This window comes from Telmatherina bonti, assembly GCF_933228915.1.
Source record: "Telmatherina bonti genome assembly, chromosome: 17".
NCBI classification, from domain to species: Eukaryota; Metazoa; Chordata; class Actinopteri; order Atheriniformes; family Telmatherinidae; genus Telmatherina; species Telmatherina bonti.
Window position 1 is genome coordinate 25,635,607 of NC_136615.1, and position 19,401 is coordinate 25,655,007.

General features: G+C 38.0%; 2 protein-coding genes across 2 annotated transcripts; one reads left to right on the forward strand and one right to left on the reverse strand.

Annotated features, from left to right (window-relative positions):
- Window positions 1-2,604: 2,604 nt before the first annotated feature.
- On the forward strand, window positions 2,605-6,058 carry LOC306768136 (cystatin; the record flags this gene model as incomplete). The annotated part of the gene is made up of 4 exons (XM_079256368.1): window positions 2,605-2,732; window positions 5,208-5,359; window positions 5,455-5,556; window positions 5,963-6,058. Exons 1-4 carry the CDS (start codon window positions 2,645-2,647, stop codon window positions 6,056-6,058), a joined length of 438 nt encoding a protein of 145 aa, XP_079112494.1. The 5' UTR covers window positions 2,605-2,644.
- Window positions 6,059-10,979: 4,921 nt separating this feature from the next.
- On the reverse strand, window positions 10,980-18,686 carry rassf6 (Ras association domain family member 6; the record flags this gene model as incomplete). The annotated part of the gene is made up of 10 exons (XM_079256818.1): window positions 10,980-11,333; window positions 11,494-11,591; window positions 13,710-13,828; window positions 13,904-13,955; window positions 14,216-14,317; window positions 14,467-14,666; window positions 16,050-16,150; window positions 16,291-16,451; window positions 16,601-16,679; window positions 18,628-18,686. 10 exons carry the CDS (start codon window positions 18,684-18,686, stop codon window positions 11,258-11,260), a joined length of 1,047 nt encoding a protein of 348 aa, XP_079112944.1. The 3' UTR covers window positions 10,980-11,257.
- Between the last annotated feature and the right edge of the window lie 715 nt (window positions 18,687-19,401).

Here is a 19,401-nt window from a genome sequence, read left to right on the forward strand (position 1 = left end):
AGTGTGTGGAAAAACATAGCAAGTACACTGTTACAGCTTCCACAGAAAATCAAGAGGGCGGTTGGCAAGCGATGCTAATCACTGTGCACTTGATTTACTAATCATCACCAAAAATCTGCATTTGCATAAAAGAAGATGTTTTAGCTATTTGCTGTTCTGTTGCCTTCAAATATGTGCTAAAACATGTCTTTATTCTCTCTGAGCAGTTTGTAAATCATTTAATGTTTTTTTAGGTGATATCTCCTTATTTCATACTTCCAAACCAGTTAGCCTCATATCTTGCCTCATTGCTCTTCTCAAGAATCTTAATCAGGGTATTGAGCCTTAAATAATGTATTAGTTTAGACAGTTTTCCCATTAAAAGTAATTGTAAAGTGTGTCCAAACTTTTAACTGGTACTGTAGAACATAGAAAAACAGAAGATCAATACTCTCAGACTTGGAAATGATGTCTTTTGTAACTTTATTGTTCTTAGAAATAATGTGACCCAGAAAACTTTTAAGTCTTGCCTTCCACCTGTTGCACAGTAGTGATGCTTCCCTCTGCTGGATGTGTTCAATAATTACAGGAGTGGTTGAAACACACATTTAGCATTCACATAAAAGTGTATATACATGCCAAAAACCTTGTGTTTGGCCTTCCATACCAACTATGATACATTTAATTGGATATGCAGTTAGTAATTACATTTTGTAATAAATTATTGGTTCAAAAACTGATTTTAAAAAATGACAAACCAGAAAATAAACATCAGCTCCAACCCACATCAAACCACGGGCCACAGTTGGCTTCATCCGTACAAACACCACAAAACATCACAGTGTGAGGGAAAAGAAAAACCATGCAAAAACACAAGCACACACATCAATGGGGATTTGAAAATAAATGAAATCAGCGACATCATAGAAAACTTCATGCTTAAGCAAAGAGTGCTGCTTGAGTTTGAGGTGTGTACAGAGATTGCTGGTGTGGTTTTTGCCAAAACCAGTCGTCAAGCAGACTTTGTGTAAAAGGCCACAACTACAGCTTGGTTTCACCAAAAGTCATCAGGATTCATCCTCCCATGTTTACACAGATGTTGTACAAGAACTGGTGCCAGTTTGTGTTGTAGATGCATGAGCAGGAGTTTTAAACTGAAGGTGGTGCTAGAGGAAAAGTGCTTAAATCAGGCCGTGGCAACAAAATCAATCGATTTTCCTTAACCACTTCAGTTCAAGGTCCTGGATGGGACTTCAATCGGACACAGGGCCAGCAGAAATTACAGCTTTACCAAAACTTTATGGCAATCAATGATTTTCTGTAATTTCAGTCAAAACTAGAATGATAAACTGCAAACCACATCACTGATTGCAAATACTGGAGCTGCTGAATAGATCTCTCTTACTTTCTGCCAAACAATAAGCATATAATTATGCTTTCCAAAGCAAAAATACACTGCAGATTGTCACTTTGTTATAAGTAGATCACTTTTCTGATTTGGAGTATCTGTTTGCAAACAACAATACTTCTGCTGAGGTTTAGAAAACAAACAAGACCCAAAGGCCTCATTTCATACTGCGGCACCTCATCAGGTTTTTGTTGTGTTTTTAAATAGAAATCAAGTGCAGCTGGAAAAAATAGGTGCAATCTCAAATCTTCCAACATATTTCTCCAGCACTCAATGCTTAGACCTACTTTACCCAAATATAGAAATTCACTCTGCTTCTCTTGATATGTTTCCATTTTCTGAATTTTAATTGCACCAATAAGCCTGTTAGCTTTACAAGGTGAGCTCTTAATGAGTGGTTTGTATCATATATAATAAAGAAAAAGACAAAGAGGAGGAAAATACTTTTCTTTCTCTGCTAAATGCTTCTTGCTAAATGCATTTCAGTCATGGATATTTGTGGTTTTCCCTATGAACAGAGTGTTTTTTTTCTATGTTGACAGGATATTAAGCTACCCAGAGCTAATATGCTAACTGGTTTTACTGTGTGACTCAGCAGCCCATCAGCTGAGTTTGTGTCAGGTCTCAAACGGATTGTGACTCATCCTGTCACGCAAAACAAACGACTCGATGGATGTGCACAAACCCACATAAGCACACATGAACGCACATAAACACACATGAATTCAAATGCATAAAGAGCACAGAAACACTAGGATGTGCACAAACACACCTCCCAACAATCCTCCAACCCTCCATCCAGTTTCTCTCTTTCTCACATGCACACACCAAAGCTGCTGATGGTTGTTAAATGCATGCATCACGTCACTGCCTGGCTGTTAGTGGGTGTGGCCTTCACTGGCTGATTAAACATACCAGCGCTTAAATGCTGCACAGTCACACACATTCCCTAACACCACCCTGCTTCTCTGTCTCTCTTTCACTCTCGTTTATGCTCAGCTGCTTCAACATTCACAAGCTAGGGCTCTACAGTTTGGGTAACAAAAAGGTAAATATGCATGTTTTCTGGATTCATATCTCTCATTTTTAGCAACTTTTTGCATTTTCAGTGACACTTTTCCTGAACTTTTCCTGGAATAATTTGTTTTTTTTTTCCAAGTTGGCATCTGAGAGTTGGCTGAGAAGTTTTCCACTTTAAGAGAAGAGTTTCACCTATCTGGGATCCTTTTTTAGGAAACCATAAGAGCAGAAATAAAGATGTCGCTTCCTTTATCATTGCTGATATGTCTGTCAGTTGTCCAGTTGTGTGCGGGAGATCAGCCGGTGGACGAAGTCATCGTAACCAGTAAGTAGTGATACGGATGAAAACTGGGTTTAGGAAGTATATTTAGACATCTGTGAAGTCTTGTTTGACAGGAAAGCTAAACTAGAGTTTGAAGGCAGAAAAGATCTGCATCTTTGGTTCACAGTAATGTGGATAAACACCTATAATGCTGAGTAATCTCAATTTTAATTGGTTCATATACAAATTACCATTAATGAGGACATTTTCAGGGTCAGATGTGTTAAAAGAAAGTGTTAAAGAAGAGACCGAAATAAAAAGATTCAGCTGTCATTACAGAAAAACAACTCATTAAAACACTTGACTTTATAGAGTTTCTCCTTTTTCTTTATTTCCATCTGCTTGCTGCTTCTAAATTCAGCAACAAGATCGTTTTTATTTTTTCCCCCCTTGGATTCTGTTGGGAGCTTGGAACTGTCCTAGAAACTCTTCAATATGGTTGCATAAGCAGACTGAAATCAAACATAGCTTGCAGGGAGGGAAGGGTGGAATACGTACTGTATGATGAAAAGACAACTTAACTATTCAACCATGACTGCAGCATAGATGCGTGTCAGAATAATGACTAACAATCTGGAAACCAGTCAGACAAGACAAATGCACCTCGACTAATCTGACTTGGTGCGTCCATACACCATTTTAAGCATAATGACATCAGACAAATGAAAACAGGAGTATTTCAGGTCAAGGTGAAGTCATTATGTTCAAGAAAGACTTAAACAGAATGCAGATAGAACTTATTGATGAATACTCAAGATATTAATTAGGAAGTCATTGTATTCCTGTCAGATAGAAAAAGCCCAAGACAGAGAATGAGGACAAAGTAAAAGAAAGAAAAACAATAATTCCCCTATTATGTCCAGTTTGGTGATGAAGTAATTCAGCCTTAAATAGATTTAACCAGTAAAACTTATTTATGGTGAGGAGCATTAATATTTTCCCCTGACAGAGTGCCTGTCTGACTAGAATAAGGAAAAATGTGCATGTTTATTGCACTTGGTGTGCAGACAGTGACTGTCTACCACCACAGTGTGGTTGGATATTGTGAGTCAGGATATTTGGCTCCGCCACAGGTCAGATGGATTCATCATTGATGAAGTGCTACTTAAACTGGAATAGTGGTGGATTGTTTTAGGATAAAAAAAAACGAGACATCAGGAACATTCAGTAAGTGGAAAATAGACCTGACATTTAGGCTAAAGGTAGGTAAAGGTAGGTACAGTTCTTTTTTTTTTTTTTTTTTTACATTGTAATGTCATTTAGCATTCTTTAATCTTATTCATCTGGGGATTGAAAGGTGACAATGTGTAAAGAAGAGCACCCATTGTCATCTTGTTTAGCTAGGGAGTGATAGTCTAGTGGGGGAGTGGCAGCCTGATGGTTACACATTATTATTAATAATGATAATGATAATGATAATAATAATAATAATAATAATAATAATAATAACAAACTGCTAGCAAGAGGTAGAAATAGGAATTGTTTACTTTTGCAACATTTTCACAGTATTTTTTAAAATAAGTATCAGTGATGGGAAATCCCATTCTTTTCTAAAATATTGTTCTTTGGATTGGTTCCCTTATAGCGCCACCTGGGAGCTTCTTATTCAGGCCAATTTAATATGGATTATTTGTTTGTTGTTTAGCAGTTTTTATTCAGCAAGTTTAATTGTAATCCTTATTTTTTATGCATTTGTCCATTATCAAATAAATAAATACAATTAAAAAAATAGGTCCTCATATCAGAAGTAGCTCCCAATATGTTTATAAACAAAAATCAGCCCTTCCTTTTCTCTTTTGTCACTGTGTGTCTTTGGATCCGGCCCCTATAGCTTCATCTTAATGAGAATATATGTGTGATTTAAAGTATTTTCAAATAAAAAAAAAAAAATAAAAAAAAATAACAAGAAATACTTTTTAATATTTTAATCAAATCTTTAAATAATTGCCTAATACACCAGAATCAAATAGCTGAATTCCCTCTTCTGCATGTCATCCAGCTCTGCAGAGACCTGGCAACAAGTTATTCATGTGATTCATGTGTGTTGGACGAAGGTAGCATCCAAAACTTGTAGGATGTTACACCACGAGGCCGGAACTTGAGCATCTCTGGGCTAGTTTTTGGGTCCTAAAGTCTGTTTTAGTATCTCATATCAATGAATACCCTCAGCTTTATCTTCTTGCAGTCAATTGATTTTTCCACTTCGAAGTCAGGGCCAATCGAAGGTATTCCTCAGTCATCTAAAACTACATCTTATCAACACCCAAAGTTCAGGAAAAGAGATGGAGCAAATCTATAAATGTATTTTCTGTTTCTTTAAGAAACATGGGCTTGATGACAGCAGTTGGATTGAAAGGGAGGGGAATTTAGTTTTTTAGGTGGAAGAGCAGTCTTATCTAGAGTTTGCCGGTCATCAGCGGACTGGAATAAATCCACCACAGGAGTCAGATCATATTATTGTGTTTGGTCCTCTAACAGAAGCAGTGCAACTTCTTGGTGACTGGAATCTCAGGGATCCGCAGTCAGCTGAGATTCAGGAAGCTGCTCAACAAGCTGTGATGGAGTTTAATGCACACTCCAAAAACAAGAAGTTATTCAAACTGATCTCAGTCACCAGCGCCAAATCTCAGGTTGGAAGCAGCTTTCAGAGGATTAACACACTCCATCAGTATCAAGTACCAATGCCACATCTAACTAACGGCTGTGTGCATGCTCCTCTGTTCAGGTGACTAGTGTGATTAACTTTGAGATTGACACAGTCCTGCAAAAAACCAAGTGCCTGAAGTCTGAAAATCATTCCTTGAGCAGCTGCAGTCTTGCAAAAAAGGTAAAAATGTTCTGCATGTGTGTTTGGAGGTTTCTAGTTTCTATAGTTTGATTACATTTAATATTCCCAACAAAGCACATACAGAAAGATCTCAGCCAGTTTCAATCAGGCAATTATCATCAGTACATACTTTCACTCATGATATGACATCCATAAAATATATGCAAATATGCTGATGCATATAAATGTGCTTAATCTACTGGATATAAATCGTTGAGTTTAAAATAAGAAAGATCATCGAGCATGTAAAGATGTTACCATGTGCATGATTAGATGCTCAAAAAATAAACATGAAATTAGAATTGTAATAAGTGTGTAGGCAAGTAAATAACATAAATCTGTTGGAAATGTTTCAGGGAGAGCAAACTGTTTCTAATAATAGTTACGGTTGTTTTCTCTTTTACAGCAACTGCAGTGTCACTTCACAGTGACTTTCAACCCTCGCAACAACAAACATGAACTGCAGAGTCACAAGTGTGAGAAACCAGTGAAGAAGGCTTAACTTTTTCTTTAGAATAAACAGTTTTTGCCTTTACAATTTCATTTTTTTTATAATGCTTTAAGCACCTGATTTTACAGTACACGGTAGATGGCTTTTATGGGAAATAATGAAAAAAAAAACAACAAATAAAAGTAGCAGCAGGCACCAAGCAGAAATGATTTTTTTAAAATTTATTTCTGTCTTTATTAGAAGCCATGTTGTTGTCAGTATCATATGCTGCTTAGCATTGCTGGAATAAACAAGGTCTTCCTCGAAAACGACACAATATGGAGTATACAATATCATCCAAATGGACTCCATCAATCTTTCATTGCTGATGGTGTTTTTATCGATGTTTAAGTTGGCTTTTAAACAGAGAGCTGAGAACAAACCAGATGGTCTCTCTCATCCAATATAGACGACATGGCATTCATTTCTTTTTTAAGAAGAGAATTTAAAAAGTTTTCTTTTTTACAGCAGTTTTGAACCTTATTTACAAATGGCTTTTTTCTTTATCTTTCTTTGTGTAATTAGTATTTGTATGTTTATGAATTGCACAGTAAACACAGGCAATGATGAAGAAAATCCTAAACCACTGTTTTCAGTTACTATTCTTAATCCCGTACAAAGTAAATTCTTGAAAATAAAATGGAATGAATTATGTGTTTTAATTGTGCCATTTGCACACAGAAATGCCTCCAATTTATGTTTTATTTCTAATATTATATACTGGCTGTGAGAGGAGGAGGTCCTTTATTGCCACCATCCTTCACTGTGTTGTGGAGAGGGTGTGAAGAATCCTCCATCATCTTCATCAGCTTGTGCAGCATTCTTATTTGGACAATCAGCTCCAGCGGCTCCAGAGTTACTCCAAGCACAGAACCAGCTTTCTTGATCACTTTGTTGATTCTCTTCAAGTCTCTGGTTCTGATGCTACTACCCCAGCAGATGGATGCAAAGCTGACTGCACTCTCAACAAAACACTTATAGAAGATATGCAACATCTTGGTGCAGATATTAAACCATCTCAGCTTCCTTAAGAAGTACAGTCTGCTCTGACCTTTCTTGTAGATGTAGTCAGTGTTGCATTTCCAGTCCAGTTTGTTGTCCAGCTGAACTCCAAGATACTTGTATTCCTCCACCACCCCCACCTCCTCTCCCAGGATGGAAACAGTGCTTTGTCTATTCTTGTTCCTCCTGAAATCAACAATCACCTCTTTTGTTTTGCTGCTATTTAATATGAGATGATTGTCACCACACCATTTAACAAACTGACTGACCAGTTCTCTGTACGCTCTCTCTCTTTCTCTATCTGTCTCTCTCTCTTTATATATATATATATATATATATATATATATATATATATATATATATATATATATATATATATATATATATATATATATATATATATATATATATATATATATATATATACACACACACACACTTTATATATACATTTTTAAAAAATTAATTGGGTTACTCTTTCTCTCTCTGTCTCTCTCCATCCATCCATCCATTTTCTGCCAAATAAAGACTTCTGATAAAAATAAAACATCAGTCTTTAATCCCATTTTTTTTTATTTTTAGTTGGACTTATTAGAGTGTTAAAACATTAAAATGATTTGTAGCTTGGGATTAGTTATCAAGGTATCACAGAAACCAATACTTAAAGGTAAGTTTCAGTGTTCCTGCATTTAAAAATCTGTGGAGTGGTGACGTGTCCAAGTTGTACCCCAACTCTCACCCAAGTATTGCTGGGATAGACTCCAGTTCCCTGTGACCCTTAACCGGACTAAGTGGCTAAGAAAATGACTGACTGCATATGAAAATAAAACAATGTGTAGCTACCCTGATATTGCATGTAGTTAGTGCTGAATATACTTTTTCTCCGAGTTATTTAGGTGGGAAAAAACAACTGATCACTTTATTAGACATCAAGCACACTGAGGATGAGTCATAGTTCTCTTCCTTCATACTGATCACACCTCTGACATCGACATAACTGTACTCATCTCCCAGGTCTCCTTAAATGTCACCCAGGACAAAGACAAGTCTTTAATATCACTACCCTGTCGCCTCATTTTGTTGCATCTGTCATGTGGCAGCTGGAAAGTCCATCTCTGCTGCAGGAGAGTCACTCTTCCTTTAGCCGCAGCAAAGTGCTGATGACAGCTGGGCTTGCAGTATCACTTGAGCCCGCTGGGATTAGTCTCTGGTACTCACTACAACACATCATAAACCTAGCAATTGGAAGACCTATACTCTTCCACAGCCTGACGAGGAGGAGTGGCGATGAGAAAGGTTCATTCATAAAGATCACCAAGTGTAAACATCAAGTCGTATTTTCATTCAATGAAAAAGTGCATTTTAGAAACCGGTTTGCCAGTTGCTGTACAATATTTGGTAAACCTAAATAGGCCATAAAGTGACTTATTAAACACCTCCTGTTTCCCTAAATGGCTCAGTTGATTAATCTTAGCTGATGATTAAAACTTTCGCACAAATGCACAAAAATCTGAAATATAAAAGGTTTTCAATCACAGCTTTTCTTTTTCACATTTTTTTAAAAATCAACCACAAGATGGAGCCACATTTATTCCCATCATCTGTTCCTACAGGAACAAAACATGAGAATCAACAACAGATGACCTAAAGATGAGTCTCGAAACTGGAAAATAAATAAATGGGAATAAAATAAAATAAAACGGGTCTTAAAACAAAACTGTATTCAAACTCACACACATGTAGTAATATTGTCCACAAACACAGTCAAAGTGGTGAAACATTGAACCTTTAACAAGACTGGTCTCATCATCCAATTGTAATCCCTCTGGGCTTATAAAGTATTTTTGTAATATAATTTTTTGTTTCATCATCCATAAATTGTGATCTTCTATGCTGCACATGTATCACTCTGCTTACACACACTATACATTATTTCCACATGTGTCCCAAAGCATCCTTGACTAGAGGACAGAATGGCGTCTGATCAGAGACCTCTTCCTGAATGGGATCCTTTTAGATTTATTTTGGGGTTTGGGAGCAGTGTTGCAGAGCAACATTAACAAAAGCTAATCTGGTGCATGTCTTTCTTTTTGGCTGCTAACATGAGATAAGAGGCTGATTGAGTATTTCCCCATCATCACTGAGCTGGATTATTCTATCCTGGTTTGGTGCCATCATTTCCCCGGAGTCATTTCAGTGTCATTTCAGTGACATTTCAGTGTCATTTGATTCATTTGGACAAATCAACACCAAGCTGACATCAAAGAGGAAAAAGCTGCATCTGCAGCAAATGTGTGTGTCCAAATCCATATGTTCTCCCGTGGTTTCACATAAGTATCATCTGTGGGACACATGTTTGAAATTAATTTTGATCTCAATCCTTTCTCCTTTCTTCAAAAAAATCCCAATAGAGATCTCTTCTTTTATCCAACATTAACTTCCATATATTTTCTATTTTTCTTAATTGTATTTATTTTCTTTTTTTTATTTATGCTAGAGTGTATCTTCTGAGTATTTAAAAAAATATTTATCCTCTGGACTGCACATACAATGTTTTTTTCTTGCATGTTTGTCAGATCTAGACATGCAGATGATGTTTAACATGCACCCCAGTTCCAAGATGTTGTATTCTACAGTCGTTTGGCAGAAGCTTTTATCCAAAGCAACTTACATGTAAGAAGTGATCAATTAACCTAACATGCATGTTCAGAGGGTGGGAGAACACATGCATACACAGGGAGAACATACAAACTCCCCACTGTTCCACCCCACTCAGCTGAGGATCAAACCAGCGATATTCTTGCTGCAGGTGATATGCTAACCACTACGCCACTGTGTTTTAAATACATGACCATACCTGCTTAGTAGTTTTGCAACAAGTAAGAAGTTTTTTTTTCCAGTGTTTAGTGTTTTCAATGCTTTTAAAACCTGCAAAAAACTGCAAATTGTATGTTGCAAGCAATATTTAATTTGTCATTAGTACGTCCCCTAACATCAGGGAATCTCTACAAGACTACTTAGGAAAATATTCTTTCCATTTCTTTGAAATTGGTTTGTTTGGGCATCTTGGCAGAATTATGGGAACTAAATTGCTCCACTAAAGGAGCCGGAGACTATTTTTATTCAGTCATAGAGGAAAAGCGGAGTCACTGCTGGGTAATATAACGCTGTCTGGGAAAGAAACTGTAAAATATTTAACATTTGGAACTAAACAGCTCATTATACCCTCCATCTATATTTCAGTGTCATAGATGCTACTCTTTTCCACTTTTAAGTTGTTTTGTTTGCCTCCCTTTAACACACAAGTGTTATTAATGGTCTTAACCATTTCACTTTCACACTTACAAAAAGGCCAGAGAAAAAAAAAATTCTCAGTGTTTTTCTGTTTGTTTTGGGCAAGAATAAAAAGAATAAATGTTTTTTAGCAAGTGGTTGAGATGTTAAAAAGAAGAACTTAATAATAACGTAGCAGTAAAATGGTTGAAATTTGAAACAGGAGTGCTATAATAAACGTTCAGTTTAGGTTTTATGTCCCCAAACCAACTGGTAGAGATGGTTCAGGCAGGTTTATTTCAACAATCTTTTTAAAGAAATTCATCAAAGTCACTGAAAATTTACCTCTACCAAATGGCAAACCAGGACCTTAAGGGGTTAACATGTTTTTCCAACACTTAGTGAGTCATATTTAGCATGTGTGGAACAAAGCTCGCCCGACTTGCTGCATGTCTGAGAAGAAGAGCAACAGAAACAGAAAGGAGGCGGAAACATGGCAGCCAGAAAACACAATTCTCATTGTTTTTATTTAATTTCTTACTTTTTAAACAATGGCTATAGATGCTGAATAAGTAGCCATGATGGTCTTTTTACCTTTTTCCATTTTAACTGATCATGAACAAAAAAAAAATACACACATTATCCATGGCAAGTGGGAAACTTCACCTCCTCTGCAACAGACATAAGTAAGGAAACAGAAACAGTCATATTGGTCCCTCCTTTTAATTTAGCAACACTTTAAAACTATCCGGCACTTCATTTACAGTTGAAGAAAACCTATAGGTTGATACTGACTAACCCTTTTCTTGCCAAAAATGGAAAAGCACGAGATGAATTAGGCCTCCAGTTTAAAACGCTAGACACATAAAAGAAAAATATCCCTAAGGACCCTTTTTCATCTACAGAAGGGCTGCCAGTTACTGGGTTCAGTAGTTATCAGACACTGGTCTCAATGTGAGGCGACGTCTTGCAGTTGAGCATTTGAGACAGGAGTCTGTGCTGGTGGTGGTACCTAACACACAGGGAAACACACACAAGCAGGCACAGCTTTAATAAGCCGCGAAACAACTCAACTTTGAATAAATCTTGATGCTATCATTTCTTCATGCCTGAAGATCAGCTTTTTTAAGATTGCACAGGGAGTCACTGGAAGAATAACACTGTGTACTAACTTGCTGATGACCCTTTGTATCTCCCTATTCTCTTCCTCGCTGAGCTTCAGCAGAACCTGCTCCAGGATGGGAAGCTCCAGGTTCAGATACTGAGCAACCTGAGGAGAGGAGGGAAGGAAACAAACATGGTGAACTTCACTACATTCAAACTAGGACGGAAAATGTTCCATCAGACACATAAAGTGAGAAAGTTTGGAGTCTTGCAAGAGTTGAATAAGATGTTACAAGGGATAAGTCAACAGACTGTAGGAACACAAATGCGTGCAGTCTTGGCGAAAACTATTTCATATATAAGGATATACCATGACTGAGGTTATACATCTGGGTGCAAAATGCTAAAGTCTTGAAGTGATGTGTGCTTTTTGGTTGATCAAGTACTGGATGACACATTTCAGAGGTTTTTTTTTTTTTTTTAACATTCTGGGAGACCTGCTAGAAGACCACTGCAGTACTTATGGAGAGAGAGAAGCATGGTCTGTGACTTGAGTTGGAAGGATTGTGGTCCATTGAAGTCAGAGCCAAAATACAAGAATTGTTAGAGGAACTAATAAAAAGATGTGCTTGTTGGTTAGATTTAGTCTTATTTTGATCCATTTTGCAAGATCCTTATAAATGAAATGAAAATAAATTAAATTAGAAATACTTTATTAATCTCCTGTGGAAAAATCTTGTGTTTTTTAAAAAAAAATTTATTTATTCATTAATTAATGAATTAATGAGCTAATTAACTGTACTTGACTGTGATAGACTGGAGAGTTGTCTGGGGTGTCACCTACCCCTCGCCCGATGATTGCTGTGATAGGCCCCAGCAATATAGAAAATGTATGAATGAATGAATGACTTCACCTGAAGAAGCATCTCAATCTTTTATTTCCACACAGTGTACAAAGAAATGTTCATTATGTTGAGCCTTTTTTCACCATCATAGTCTAGACAACCACCTCAATCCAGTCTATATTGATTTGCGAAAGATAATACGGACAAAAACACACTGCTAACATTTTGTTGTCCTGTGTGTACCGGTATATCACTTTTTTTTTTTTTTTTTTTTTTTTTTTTTTTAATAAAGTCCATGTTGAGAAGTACTGCAGGACTTCCTCTTTTTAGATTTCTGATAACTTTACCCAATTTATCAGCTCATTCAGGTTTTTGGCTGCTTCCCTGCAGCAACACACCTGACTCTAAGGAATGGATCATTATTAGACTTTTGTAAAACTTGACAACAAGCTGTTGGAGGTCCATTTAGTTTGAATCAAGTGTGTTGCAGTTGTGAAACATTGAGTACCTGCAGGACACCAGGCCCTAGCAGCTGGATCCCTGGTGTAGATCATGGGTGTCCCTTAGGGCAACAGTTCTGCAGGGTTTAGATGTGTACTTGCTCCAGTACACTTGGTTCAGGTGGAATGACTCTCTTCAGCAGCTTCTTGTTAAGTGGGGCCCAAATATGTTTATGCATTAATCTGATTTAGGTGTGATTCAGCAGAAAATATATAAATTTTGCAGGACAGTGGCCTGAGATATATTAGAGCAGAGGTGGGGAACTCTGGTCTTCAAGGGCCGGAATCCTGCAGGTTTTCTGAGTATCCTTAGTCCAGCACACCTGATTCAAATCAAATGAATCCAATATCTTATCAAGAGTTACCCAGAGGTTACTTCATTTGAATCTGGTGTTGGAACAGGACACATTGCAAACTTCAGGATGATGGACCAGGTTCCCTATACCTGCTTTCTCTGCATTTCTTCTGTGTCCTTGCTTGGGATTTAGTAAAGAAACATTATCAAATCATCAGAGTGGCAGGTAGAAGAATCCAGAATTTAATCCTCATTTTGTTTGCTTTGACCCTGCCCTTCTTCTTCTATATTTGTTCTTTAAGTTCTTCAGGATTTGGTGCATGATTTGACTCATTAACTTGGTTCCAGAGATCTTAATCTGTCAATCCTGCTGATATGAAGCTTTGCAGTTGCCATTTACACTCATCATCAAGGAGCTTGAGTCAGCACAGCTTCCACACTGGCATGAAAAGGTGTACAGAATTAAATTATTAAAAAAAGAAGTGGTAAAATAACATATATTTCTCATTACAGATTAAATACAAATAAAGTTTCTTCACACTTTGATAATACAATTAATTAAATAGAAACATGGACACTGGAGCACAAGTTCAGGTCCTGTTATGTTAGTACAAAAAGTCAAAAAGCAAGGTGAACAAACTCACATCATTACTGACTTCCTCTTCATATATGTCCATCAAAAACATCTTCATGATGTCATCAGAGGGTCCTTGCAGTATGCGCTCCCACAGAGGATGGTCTCTGTTAGTTAACTTCCTCTTTTCTGCACAAAACACATATATGTAACTAATTTCTCAAGGTAAATGGGTACATTTTCAGTAGATCAGATCAACACTACCTCCACTTTGGTGGACACAGTACAGCGCAAATTCCTGAGGATCATTCTCTATCTGTAGAAGAAACAGAGAAGTTGTACAATCAGTTTTAAATGCTTAATTCTGGTCATCTAATAAAAACTTGTCTTTTTTTTTCTTCATAATTTATATGTTTGGTCTGGTGAAAATTTTTTAAGCAATAGGTATACATTTACATTATTGTCTGTTTTGCACATTCAGTATTTTGCTGACCTTAAATGATTGACAATATAGATATTTGTTCTGCTTTTAAAATCACAGTTGTCTATTTGTGCTCAAATAAACACTGAACTTACTTTGAACTTGTTTAGTAGCTGTTCAATGACTTGATTTGTAGTCATCTTGCTGGAGATGCGAACTTTAGTTGGAGTACCAAAGGATGGCGTGAATATAGATGTCTGCAGAATAAAATGAAAGGAATGAAAGCGTGGAGTGAATGAACACAAAAGCAAATACTTGGGTTTTATATAAAGAGAAAAACAGAGCCAAAACACTGGAAAAAGTCACAACAAAAGAAACTATAGTGAACGGTAAAGTGGCAATATACCTTATAGTTATAAAAGTGCCCATTAATAGAAAACCGATGCTGTCTTTCTTTTTCGCTTTGTGCTTCTGACTTTCCCCGGCCTCTCCTCCTCTTGACCAATGAGGCGTCGCTCATACAGCGAAACAGGTTGGACTCCTCCTCGAGCTCTGGGTTCTTCCTTCTCACAGGGCGCAGGGTAGCGGTCTCATAAACAACTGGGCCTTTGGATTGTGCAAACATGTAAAAACAATGTCATAAACAACATATGGAAGGAAAAATAAAAATTTCTTTACCAAGCAAGACAGACATAAATAAGGAAATGCATTAACATAGAAATTAGGTAACAAACTATGAATCTTGAAATCAGAATAATACACATGCGGTCCTCACTTTGAGAAAAAACATGTGATGTGTTTTCTTCTATGCAGCAAAAACATAAATCTGTAATTTGTTTATATGTCTAAATATTTGCTTGACATATTTAAATAGTGCATTGTTCAAGGTCTTGAAAAACCACTTTCATTGCGATTACAATATATAAAGAAATCTTGGCATTGATGCCAGTAACACAGTCAAAATAGAAAAGAAAGAAAATGGAGAAAAGCTTGAGTTACAGAGAAAACACAACAAGCAACAATGAAAAATAATATGCAAAATCTAAAATTTACACAACAGGGAAAGAGTCTATAATTAGCAGGTGAGGGTGCCAGTATTGGGTATTAAAGAAAAGTAAGCCAAAGATTTCCACTTTCCAAGAAAAGACATGCATCATATTCCATCAAAGAGCTCAATTAGTTAAAAGAAATTTATAATGTTCAACAATGTCTAATGTCTATAATGCAAAACACTTTGAAATGATTCAGGGATTGAGGAAAAATATGAATATATAAAGGCCAAGTCTCTGAACTACCATTGCGTGTGAGCTTTGAGGCCTCAGGCTGCACTACATAAGAAATTGTCATGCCACAGTGATTTATTTCATCACATGAGCCTTAATACCTTGGAGAACCTTTCAGATGGATAAAAACGACTGTAGACATATGCTTTGTGACCATATTAGTCCACATTTCAGTTGCTTTTGAAAAAAAAGAGAAATTATTGAGTTCTACAGACCAAAAACTGCAAATAACACCTTATAAAGGCGAGCTGCAAATAACATTTATAGAGCCGTATCTGTCGCTACGGCATGGTTCAAAACTCTATCAGAATTTTAGAGACCTTTCAGCAAGATCCACAATTTTTTTTTAAATGATCTGAATATACAATTAGAACAGCAACTCCAGATTTTATGCATTACATCTGTGAGGTGCAGATGCATCATAATGAAGAGAATTGAACAATGATAACCATGGACTGTTGAGCAACTGAAATAATGTAATTGGTAGAATAAAACTTAGATTCTCTATGTATATTTCTAAAAAATAGCAATATTAATTCCCTGGAAAGTGCACTTAAAAGAAAAGATAACGTGATGGTTAACAAATCTCAGTTTCAGCTTGTTTTTAGTGTTCCAGCATCAGAATATTTGTAATATAATGCAAAATGCAAGTGTTTCACAGCACTGCTGTGTAAACACATTATTAAGAAATGGAGCTGTACTCAACCTGGTAAAGGATCTTTGATCACTGTTTCTTGTGCTGCCTCTGTCTCAGCCACCTCGTCTATCTGGTGCAGATCGTTGTATTCTCCCCATCGTGACATACTGCTGCAAAAACACGCACAGAAAGGGATATTCTCAGAAAGTTTTCATTGTGAAATGCGAAAATTATTTATTGCAGCAGCAGATCCAAATAAACATTCCTTCTATTATCAATGTTGGTAATATTTCTAAAATCTGATATGAACCTCTTGCTCCCAGAAGGACTGACTGGACTGGTGGGATCAGATGTGAACAGAGGAATGAAGGGTAGAATCTGCTTGTCATCCTGTATTTTGAGCCTGATGGGTCTCTGTATACCCCATGAGATATTCAGAAAGCCCTCAACTATTACCTCTCCATCTGCCGCCTGTTAAAGACACACCCACAGACACCTGTATGCTGTGTAAATGCAGTCATGCATTTTGTTAACATCACATTATTACAGCTATGCTTGTTAACAGCTGTAAACTAGCAACGGTGAAACTAATTAAATAGAATTATGTTTTGTTTGCATACCTGAGAATAAGTGAGGTGGAGCTGGGTCTGCTCCTTCAAGAACCAGTTGTAGGTGTTCAGCAGTGAGAGAAACTCTGCTCTGAAATGAAGAACTGCATAAAACAGGTTGCAAGGCAAAGGACGGATACGAGCATGCAGCATCCAGACAGAGGCAGAAAAGAAGGAGGTCTGGAAACAGAGCCTACAGCAAACGCATGTGGTGAAAAACATTGTAAAAACTATCAAATATTCAAGAAGTATGTGAGGCAAGTTTATGCAGATGTATTCTGTAACAATACACTTTATTTTATATCATTTTATTTTAGCAGGTTAAGTAGCCTCTCTACTGCAAATGTGAAGAGGAAATTCTCATGATGACAGCCCCATTGATGGAAAGTATACAAATTTAATGTATAAACTGCAATTATAAGATAACCCTTGGGGTCCTGGAGCGGGCACGGGAGTTTCTCCAATCAGTCTACATGTGCTTTGTGGACCTGGAGAAGGCGTTTGACCATGTCCCCTGGGGACTCCTGTTGGGGGTACTTCAGCAGTATGGGGTACCGGAGCCCCCTTGTATGAGCTGTCTGGTACGACAGTTGTCAGAGCTTGGTCCATATTGCCAGCAGTAAGTCGGATTCGTTTCCAGTGGCGAATGGACTCCAAGGCTGCCCTTTATCACGAATTCTGTTCATAACTTATATGGACAAAATTTCTAGGCGCGGCTGAGGTGTTGATGGAATCCGGTTTGGTGGCCTCAGGGTTGGGTGCTGGTCTTTTACGGATGATGTGGTCCTGTTGACCTCATCTGGCTGAGATCTCCAGCTCTCACTTGAGCAATTTGCAGCTGAGTGTGAAGCAGCTGGGATGGGAATCAGCACCTCCAAATCTGAGACCATGGTCCTCAGCCGGAATAGGGTGGATTGCCCTCTCCGGGTCGGGAGTGAGGTCCTGCCTCAAATGGAGGAGTTTAAATATCTCGGGGTCTTGTTCACGAGTGAGGGAAGGATGGAGCGCGAGATCGACAGACGGATCGGTGCAGCGTCTTCAGTAATGTGGACTCTGCGCCGGTCTGTCGTGGTGAAGAAGGAGCTGAGCCAGAAGGCGAAGCTCTTGATTTACCAGTCGATCTACGTTCCCACCCTCACCTATGGTCATGAGCTGTGGGTCGTGACCGAAAGAACAAGATCTCGTTTACAGGCGGCCGAAATGAGTTTCCTCCGCGGGGTGGTCCCTTAGAGATAGGGTGAGAAGCTCAGTCATCCAGGAGGGGCTCAGAGTAGAGCCTCTGCTCCTCCACATCAAGAGGAGGAGCAAGTTGAGGTAGCTCAAGCATCTGGTCAGGATGCCTCCTGGACCTCCCTGGTGAGATGTTCCAGGCACGTCCCTCTGGGAGGAGACCCCGGGGAAGACCCAGGACACGCTGGAGGGATTATATCTCTCAGCTGGCCTGGGAACACCTCGGGATCCCCCTCGCAGAGTTGGCAGATGAGGGTGGGGAGAGGGAAGTCTCGGCTTCCCTGCTTAGGCTGCTGCCCCGCGACCCGACCCCCCTGATAAGCGGCAGAGAATGGATGGATGGATGGATACATATATATTTTTTTTATTTAATTTTTTTTCTTAAATCTGGTACTCTTACTGCTATGGAACAATTTATGGACCAAGAGGAGTATTTATGAGTACACTCAGTTTGCTTTTGCATAGGCATCTTGAATAATCGTTCCATTAATTTTCTGCCTTTGTCTCTTTTAGGATTTAAGAGGAGCTGGAGCCAATCCAGACTGCCACCAGGTGAGTGGCGGAGCACATTTTATAAATCCCTCTATCAGACAAATCCCAACCAAAAAAAAAACACTAAATACACAAAAAAGATTTACATTTTTGGCCAATTTAGAAACAGTAGTTAACCTAATGTGCGTGTTTCTTGAATACAGGGGGCAGCTGAAGTGCCAAGCCAGAGTAAAACGTCTAAACTCCATAGCAGAGATTCAAACCCAGAACATTTTTGCTAAGACAGATAAGTTTTAGCATCATTGGCAGAAAATCACCTGGACAGTGTCCTCCCCTCTCCGGCTTGGATTACTGGGAGCAGATCTGCTTCATCCATCTCTGTTCACCAACTGCAGAAAGAAAGACAAAGTACAAACATCTGCAACTGCATGTGGCCACACAGTGACAGCAGCATGGTGCAGATGAAACAAAGACAGAGGACAAACACACGAGGTTGCAGACAGATTTCTGACTGGCCTTGACCTCAAGCAACAAATTCTGCTGAAAATTAATTTAAATGCACTTATACCACCAACCTAGTGTCAGTCGTTCCTAAGACGAGCAGATAATTAAAATCTTACCTTCTCTAACATAGCAAATCAAAGCTCTCGTCGTCTCTTTGTCTCTGTGTCTCTGTCTTTCTTCTTTCTGTGCTTTAAATATCTTTTTCCAGCCTCTCTCTTGTGTTATATTTATCCCTCTCTCTCTCTCTCTTTATAGCTATGCCTTCACTCTTTCACTTTCTTTTTTTTTTAACGTGTCTCTAAGAGATTTAATAACAGTACTCCACCCAGTAACCAGTGATGACAGCACAGACCCAACCATTTGTTTATTCTTTGGTCAGAGACGTTCACTTTGAACAGACAGCTGGAGAGTCTGGGCTGCTTCTCTCTCTCTCACTTTTTCTTTTTTTCCACCCCTGATTTATACTGAAATTTGTATTCTGATTGGATTTTTTTTTTTCATCTTGTCCAAGCTCTCTCTGCCTGAACCTGTTTTCTAGTGAGAAAAATGTCAGGTATTCAGGACTTGTCATCCTCGTAGCCTCAACA